The 9,092-nt window shown below is 43.2% G+C and overlaps 1 protein-coding gene across 6 annotated transcripts in view; it reads right to left on the minus strand.

Annotated features, from left to right (window-relative positions):
• Positions 1 to 7,470, minus strand: part of B3GLCT (beta 3-glucosyltransferase) — a 59,032-nt gene extending 51,562 nt beyond the window's left edge. For 4 of the 6 annotated variants that reach the window (XM_062567147.1, XM_062567146.1, XM_062567143.1 and 1 more), the window contains exons 1-2: positions 7,267 to 7,353; positions 1,919 to 2,595 (exon numbers count right to left, since the gene is read on the minus strand). In XM_062567147.1, coding sequence (XP_062423131.1) covers positions 1,919 to 2,015 — 97 coding nt within the window. In that variant the 5' untranslated portion in view covers positions 2,016 to 2,595; positions 7,267 to 7,353. Of the gene's footprint in view, positions 1 to 1,918; positions 2,596 to 7,266 lie in introns of all 6 variants that reach the window. The other 2 variants (XM_062567148.1, XM_062567145.1) reach the window with 1 other exon arrangement.
• Positions 7,471 to 9,092: the final 1,622 nt, after the last annotated feature.

The raw sequence follows: 9,092 nt of genomic DNA on the forward strand, positions 1-9,092 counted from the left end.
TTGTAAGTTGTTTTTGTTTTTGTTTTGTTTTTTAGGTACTAAAGAGATGTAAATTAAATCTAATTGCTCTAACTTGGACGGAACTAAAGATACACTCATTGTGGTCAAACAGATGGGCTTTCTTCAAAGCTAAGAAAAAAACCCAACAGATTGGAGGTTCTCACTGCACTTTTAAATTATTTATTGCTTGAAATGGATTTCAAAGTGAATTGCTAACAACTCTCAACTACTTAGGCTAGAAACCAGTAATTTAGGAAAGGGAGAAAACAAGATTGTCCAAAGTCTGTGATGCTTCATCTCTGATTACCTATGCTCCCATGCGCATTCAACTGGAGGCCAAATTTCATTAAGTATACGAGTTGTGTTTCACAGTGACATCTCAGGTGCTGATTAACTGTTTCTCAAATCATACCCCTAACAGTACACATTCTAAGCTTATTCTAATACAGTAGACTCATGTGACCATACTTCCCTTTAGCCGCAGGAAAAAAAAAAAAAAGAAACAAGTAGGAGTCCACCCACAGTGTTGTCCTTCAGAAATACTTTGCACTTCAATTTCAAAAGGGCACAGAAAATATTTAAATCTGCCTATTATATCCATTGCCAATAGCATTTTCTGATCATTTTCCTCCTGCTCTTTCAGCATGATGGTAGTTAGAGATCCAAGTAAGAAATATTTTTCTTTAGGGAAACTAGATCCACATCTTCTACCTGACAGAACCATTATTTCAAGATCAACACAAAACACTCTTCTTCTGGGATATGTATGAATTACATAATATTAAACTGAAGAAGTATCACCTTGTAAATTCAGCTCAATTACAAACTGCAATGTAAGTAGAATTTACAGTATTGTTTTTAAAATGCAACTAGAGAACTGCATTTGGAGATCTGAAATAACTGACTGATTAAATAACCCATGCCACATAGCTTCTAAACTTTATAAAATACTAATGCACATGAACCTGGAAATAAATCAAACATTACTCAGATAACCTGAAAAGAAGACCTAGCTCATACCATATTTTTGAGAGCACAAACACCTTCTGGGATTTTTTTTTAATAGCTTAATTCATATCACTGAATGGCTAAGGTTGGAAGGGAACTCTGGAGATTGTGTAGTCCAATCTCCCTCCTCAAAGCAGGGTCAGCCACAGCAAACTGCTTAGGACTGTATCCAGTCAGATTTTGAGTATCTCCAAGGATGGAGACTCCACATCCTCTCTGGGTAACCTCCTCCGTTCTTGCAATAAAAGATGTATTGGTGCCTAGTTACCCCTCCCTAGGTGCAGGACTTGGCAATTCCCTTTGCTGCGCTTCATGAGGATCCTCTCTGCCCATTTTTCTAGCCTGTCAAGGTCCCTCTGAATGGCCACACAACCATCTGGTATATGATCATTCCTCCCAGTTTTGTATCACCCGCAAACTTGTCAAGAGCGCACTGTCCCACCATCTATGTCATCAACAAAGACGTTAAACAGTACTGGTTCCAGCATCAGCCCCTGTGGTACACCATGCTACTGACTGCAGCCCTTCGAGCCTGGCAGTTCAGTTAGCTTTCAGTCCACCTCACTGCCTATTCATCTTGCCTGTACTTCATCAATTTGACTACGAGGATGTTATAGGAGATGCTCCTTACTAAAGTCAAGATAAGCAACACCTACTGCTCTCACAGTCATTCACCAAACCACTCTTCGCATCACAGAAAGCTATCAGGTTGATCAGGCACAACTTTGCATTCATAAATCTATGCTGACTTCTCCCAGTCACCTTTTTGTCCTTCATGTTTGGAAATGGTTTTCCAAATGTTCGTTAGAGTGTGGTGCTAATAATACCAAGGCTGCGGGTTCGATTCCTATATGGGCCGCTCATTTGAGGGTTGGACTAGATGATCTCCAGAGGTCCCTTCTAACCTTACCAATTCTATGAATGCCAGTCATGGGCACCCTGGAACCAGGCAGGGGTGACACAAGGCAAAGACGGCACCGGTGAGGCTGCCCGAGGGCTCCTGGCATGGGGCGGCCGAATTGCTTGGCGATATGCGGCTTTGCTTCTTCCTACCCTCCGGCCAGGCAGGCGAAGGGCTGTCACAGCAGTGTTCTGATGACAAAAATAATACCCGGCTAAGGCTACACCGATGGGCCTCACCGCAGAGGTGCAGGTACACGGAGAGTTGTGCCAGTCACGTAGAAATGCGTGAGCGAGTTTCGGGGGTAGGTTTAGCTCAGTTGGTTAGAGCATGGTGCTGCTAATGCCACGGTCACAGGTTCAATCCCTGTATGGGCTACGCTGAAGGTTGGACTAGATGATTTCCAGAGGTCCCTTCCAACCTTATGATTCTACGATTCAATGCCTTTCTTGAAGATAGGGGTGACATTTGCTTTCTTCCAGTACTCTGGAAATTCTTCGCAAAGACATTTTCTAGCTCCCTCAGCATTCATGGGTGCCTCCCTATCAGGGCCCAGAGACTTGTATATGTCCAGTTTGTTTAAGCGTTCCCTAATCTGATTCTTCTCCATCAACAGCAAGTCTTCTTTGCTTTCCCATAAGCCCCAGGAAACTGGGATTCCTGATGGCAGGTCTTACCAGTGAAGCCTAAAAAAAAAAAAAAAAAAAGTACTTCATCCTTTTCCATGTCCTTTGTCACCTGGTCCCCTCCCTCATCCTGCAACAGGCCCATATTTCCCTAGTCCTCTTTCTGCTGTTGATACACTTGCAGAAGCCCTTCTTGTTGCCCCTACCAGATTCAACTCCAGGTAAGTTTTGGCTTTCCAAACCCCACCTTTGCACACTCAGACAATATCCCTATATTCCTCCTTGGTCATCTATCCCTGCTTCCACCTCTTATGTGCTTCCTTTTTATTTCTTGAGTTTTGTCAAGAGCTCCTTTCCCATTCAAGCAGGCCTCCTGCCACCCTTGCTTGACCTTCTTCACATGGAACTGGTCATTCCTGGGCTTGGACAAGACGATCCTTAAAAATCAACCAGTCCTCTAGGATGCTTTTTTTCTCCAGGACCATTTCCAAAATAATCTTTTTCGTATTGTTAAGGAAGGTGACAGACTCAATATGCCTGGCTAAAAATGATTTTTGTTGCAGCTCTCCTCAAATGCAATACAACACTTGCACATACCATTTGCTAGACAAACTGAAATCTGAAGTTGGAATGAATATTAGTCTCTCTATAACAACCATTATCCTTATCCCCATGACTTCAGATATGCAGGCCCCTTTTTGTTCCAATAGGTAAACATATTAAGTTGACTTGGCATATTTTACATTAAATATTCTGGAAGAGTTTTTACAGCTAGTACATTTAATGCTGAGACAAAAACAGTTCAGGTTATTTTCAGCTACCAAAGAGCCACTCACCAAGCAGCCTGAATACAGCACAAAAAACTCTGGAGTCTTGACCAGCTTTTCAATCAGGTAGACTATCTGAATTCATTTTTGCAATAAATATACTGCAGTACTCCTACTACCTTACTAGCAAATCTGCTATACTCACACAGTATAATCTGATTTGAGCAAAGCACTCCTCAGAAGTAGACAGGAGCGTACTCATGTGATAAATTCAAGTCCTCCTAGAATGTGGCACAGATGAATTGCTCTAGGTAAAGCAATCTGATCTCTCAGCCTGGAAATAAGTAACATCTAGATTTCTCAGAAGGCCGGAATGAGAAAAATTTGGTGAATCCGGATGGCAAACAACTTGGCAACTAAGCGGATCACAGAGTAGCTAGGAAATCTAGTGCTCGGGAACATGTGGCTACCTCTAGATTAACCCATCCACTCACAATTCACTTCCAAAGGAGCTCTGAAAAAGGTGTGCTTAAGAGGACCACCAATGGAAAAAGAATCTTCTAACTACATGCAGCTGATGACCAGTTCTGCAACAAAGGTAAAAACTGTGAACTCTCTGTGGCAAGGATCTCTTTGTTGTGTGTACAGTACACAAGCACAAAGATGGATCGTCTACGAACTGAGAGCTATCAGATGTGACTATAATTGACCAATTTTCCTTGTCCAAATATCTACTAATTTAGAAAACTGCTACAGATCTCTCAGTATAGAATTCCTTAGAAAAGGCATCTGTCTCCAGAATCGGAGGTACCTTTCCCAAATCCAGAAGTTCTTCCAGTCCCTTTATGTTTGTATTGCATGAAAAAGAAATCACCTCACATGGACTACTGATTTATAGGACATACGCGCACACACACACACACACACATATATATATACAAAGAAACTGGTCAGTTGGTAAACTTTCAAAACTTTGTAGATACTACAGTAACAAAAGTGCTAATCATTAACTCTAGGATTTCCTGCAAATAAAGCTATATAAATAGAAAAAATAAAACCAGAAAGTAACTATTTTAAATGCAACCTATAATGAAGTGACAAAAATAAAATTATTTAGAGAACTGTATACTTAAAGTTTGCAGCCATAAGTAGCTATTCACATCATTCGGCACAAGCATAAAGATGAATGTGTCAATTGCCAGTCCTCATCATCTTTTGCTAACTTCTCAACTGCCGAGGCTAAGTAAGGAAAGATAAGAAGTTTTAGACAGACTGTAAATGTCTGTTTTCATCAATTTGATCTTTAGGTCCTTTGAAATCAGGATTAAAATCAACTGAAAAAGCTAGCCAGTATTTTTTGATCCATTTCCACAGAAACTGGAAACTTGAGAAAAATAGCAATTGGAGCTGCTTGTATTATATTTTCTGACTAAATGTTTCATTATTTCCATTAATATTTTGGTAAGTGGACTTGCTTATTTTATTAGAAAATAAAAATCAATCATTTATTTTCATTGTTCAACTGAACTGCAGGAATAAGGGCCAACAAACTACTAGGTAAGGGGAAGTAAATACTGCAGCACCAAAAACAGAGTAATTGTATAAATGTTCGTTTATAATGTTATAATATCATATTATAAATGTACACGTAACCACTTTTTTCAATACTGCTCTTTCAAATGTAAAGAATTTACAAATATTTATGATTACATAAATATTTTTAGTCCTTTAAGTGCAAAGGACATTAAAAATGGAGGAGTTAATTTTTTTTGCTTTCATAGTTAAAAATCTATTTGAGGCAGAATGATAGCACTTGCAACATCTTCCTCTTTCAAGGTCTGATTCAAGGCTGACTGAACCCAGAGTCATTCCAGTCACCTCATTTGGCCGTGGACTGATTTAAATAAGCTACAAAAAAGTTATACATGCCAAAATCATGATTAATAGCAAACACTTCAGATAACTAAAGCCATTACATCCCACGCATACATTAAACATTCAAAATAGATTTTCCTCATATTTATACTAATTTTTCCTCTGCTCATCTTTTTTGGTCTATTTTTGTTTTGGTGTGGGTTGTTTGGGCTTTTTTCCCAACAAATTTCAAAGAACATTAGTCTATGTATTGACCTGATTCCAGAAAACATCCACACTGCCACTGTCCGTCAAAAAGATAGGATCTTCCATAATGAGACAGCCTGGGAGCACTAACAGGTGAAATTAATCAGTTTTACTTGCAGGTTTTTAAAGCATTTATTTTTCACTGTTGCTACCCTATCTACCTCAAAGACCATGATCTAGCCAGATCTAGCTAAGATGAGGACGTGCAGCTTTATCAAGCACAACAGGGGGAAAGGGGGGGGGAAGCGATGCAAGCATGATTTCCAGCATCTGAAACATTTGGCACAATTAAAGCAACTCATTTTGCTCCTTGAATTAGTATCTTTAAGCTAATGCCACATATGGGAAAAAAAGACAACTGAAATCACCCCTATAAACCGTTTAAATGTTTTAAAATAAGTGTTGTGTATACCAGTATCTTTATAAAAAGGTAAGGAAAGAAAAATATTAAAAAAGCAAGCACCACCATTATCTGTTCTGATGTCTGAAAGGCAGGCCAAACAAAATTATCTGAATATATTTCCCCATTCTACAAGGTGCCACCTCCAAGCTGGAACTGATGAAATGATTTAAACCAACATGTTGTTTTCTTCTGTGAAATGTAATCCAAATGATTTCTGAGTTGATTATTTTGCAAAGTTACTATCTTTGCCATCTCAAAAGCACAGGGTATTTAGGAAAGATGTGATTTTAATATAAATGGATATTAAATAGAGCAGAAGAAAGTCCCCCGACTGCATCAAGCTTCAGCCGAACAAATCTTATGCAATTACTAAGCCAGACCTACTAAACAAGAGACAAGTTCACAAGCAAGAACTCAAGTTTTCCCATTGCTGCCTTCTAAACTTATCTATCTATATATATAAAAGCACATACATGTATGCATATACTGGAAAAGATGGGAGCTGCTCTTCTCTGACCCGATGACAACCTGTTCAAGGTTACAGGTGGTACAGTATCTTGCTGAAACTGAGGTAAAATTATTCATCCCCAGGAGAATGAAACACAGCTTTAGGAAGAACAGCAGGTACTAGGACTCCTCCAAAAATCAAGCTGCATGGGTGAAATGAACTTCTTACAACAGAAAAAACAAAGTATTACTTTTTCTTTTTTTTTCCCACGAAACAGGGTTTTTTATTTGTGTTAGGTTTTGCCTGCATTAGGTTTTGACCCACGTGCATGTTAGTGGAAGGAAATCGGATCCAAAGGCTGAGAACAAACTGGCAAGCCTATGCCGACAGAGATATAAACATTCAGGAATGCAAACAATGAGAAACAGAGTAGATGTAAATATTATTTCCATTTTATGCATTTGCCACAACGGCTCTTAACTCGAAGATCCTGCGGTGATCCCACTGCTGACATGCTTCCATCCCTTCTCTTTTAATCCTCTCTCACCTACCAAAACACCTTAAAAACATCTGTAAAACGCATTAAAAAAACAGGGTGTTTTCTCCTTTAGGCAGACATTTAACCAGGCGGTATCAGCCCTCCCAGGAAGCGCTACTTCCCACACGAGCCCGAGCCGCTCGGCGGTGGGTTTTCAGCCAGTGGAAGGTTTCTCTGACCCCGACGGCGGGACGCAGCTCCCGGCGCGGGCCGTTAACGGCCGCCGCGGCGGGGAGCCCGCGCGGCCCCGCCCGCGCCGCGACAGCGCCCCGAGCCCCAACCGCTAACAAACTTCGGAGGAACGGCCGCCGCCGCCACCCGCTCCGCTCCCGGGGCGGGGCAGGGCGAGAGGCAGCGGCCCCCGCTCCGTCCCGTGCCCTCCTCCCTCCACACAGGGCTCAGCGCCCCGGGCCGCCGCTCGCCGCCGGGCCCGGCCCGGCCCGCGGTCACTCACCCCGGCTGCGCAGCGGCGGGAGAAGGAAGAGGAGGTGGGCGAAAGCAGCGAGAAGGAGCCAGCGGCGGCAGCCGCGCTCCCGAGACATCTTGGCAACGGCCGCAGCGCCGCACGGCGAGCGGAGGAGGAGGAGAGCGGCCCGGCCCGGCCCGGCCGCCCGCCTCTGCCGGAGCAGCGCGGGCAAGCGGCCTCCGGCTGGTGGCGGCGCGGCCGCCGGCCCCTCCGCCTCCCCCGGCAGGGCCCGGCAGCACCGGGCGCCAGCGGCGCGGAGGGGGCGGAGTGCTGGGTGCCGGGCGCCGGCCGCGGCGCCATCTAGCGGGCGGCGGCGCCCGCCGCGCCCCGCGCCGGCAGCCCCCGGCCCGGCCGGCCGCTTGCCCGGCCGCGCCGCCTTCCCCAGCTCGGCCCCGGAGCCCTGCTGCCCGCTCCGCTCTCGCGGCGGCAAGCCCAGTTTCCTGCAGGGATCATCAGGGCAGCACCCCCGTTCTGCCTCCACACGCAAGCCAGGACCCCTGCCCACCATGCCCACCTCCCCGAAAGCCACCACAGGCTCCGCGTGTGTCCCGAGGAGCACATGTAGTACCGCTGCCCCCTGCAGACACCCGGGATCTGCACGCACACCCTTCAGCTTTTTATGCTGCTGCAAAACCTACAACGATCTAATTTAATTTTGAAATTATGAATAATGTAACACATCCCTGTTTATGGCTAAGAACTGAATATTCAATATCAGAACCCCAAATAATCCTCAGTAGCATTGCTCTCCATTATCAAACACCCAGCATCAATTAACAAAAACAATTAATTAATGCCTTAATACTAAATTAATAACTGTACTGCAAGTCCTCAAACAAGGACCTTAGTTTAGACAAAAGAGGGGCTTTTTTATTAGCTTTATCATCCCCTTTTTTATCCCCATCAGATAACATTTGCCAGTCAAATGTTATCCAGCACTTTGACAGGAACTTGATCCTAATTAATAAGTGACTTGGTACACCTATAAAACATACCCCACAACCAGCTATCTAAAAGGACTTCAGAGAGTGAGTTCATAACTACTTGTGTAACATGTAACCAGGACACGCTGTAACACAGTAGAGGTGCTGGCAGTAACAGGCCATTTCCAACAGGCTTTGTAGTTCTGTGCTCAGGACTCAAGCCTGCCAGGCTTGCTCTGTTTGAACTTCCTTTGACCTGCCTTAAGCTTTGTTTCATTTGTTTTAGCTCTGACAGAATTTCTTTAACTGACCAAGTGTATTTTACTTCTGTTTATCTTCGTGTAGTACAATAATTTATGTAGATAGCAGTAACAAGCAGTTATTCTATGTAGAATTAGATATTTACAACTCTAGCACAATGGATGTGTACAGAAATACAGGCCTGGTATGATAGCAGACACCTTAAAAAGTGGCGACACAGGATGCAGCATAGAGGAATACAAGCATGAGATAAGAAATTGGGCAAAGTCTTGGCACTGGAGACTCCATATCTATGCACAACTCACCAATAGTCACTTAAAGAAATGCAGAGCTAGAGCTGGAGAAAACTAATTTTAGCAGTATTATGAAGAGACAAGATAGTATCTCACATAAGTAAAACGCATCATATACAGTAAATTCAAGTGTAATGTGAACCTGCAGACCAATGAATAAAGAGCAAAAGTGTAAAAGCATGTTAGCAAACATACACAAATGACTCCAAGCAGATCCTAGAGTGAGGAAGAATAGGTCATCAGAATGAACATCTTATTCCTCCCGGTGAAGGACTCCAGATGCTGACAAATTGCCCTAACATCCAACCTCCAATGCCAGAATCAAAATCCTGACCTT

Source organism: Rhea pennata, chromosome 1 (genome assembly GCF_028389875.1).
Source record: "Rhea pennata isolate bPtePen1 chromosome 1, bPtePen1.pri, whole genome shotgun sequence".
NCBI classification, from domain to species: Eukaryota; Metazoa; Chordata; class Aves; order Rheiformes; family Rheidae; genus Rhea; species Rhea pennata.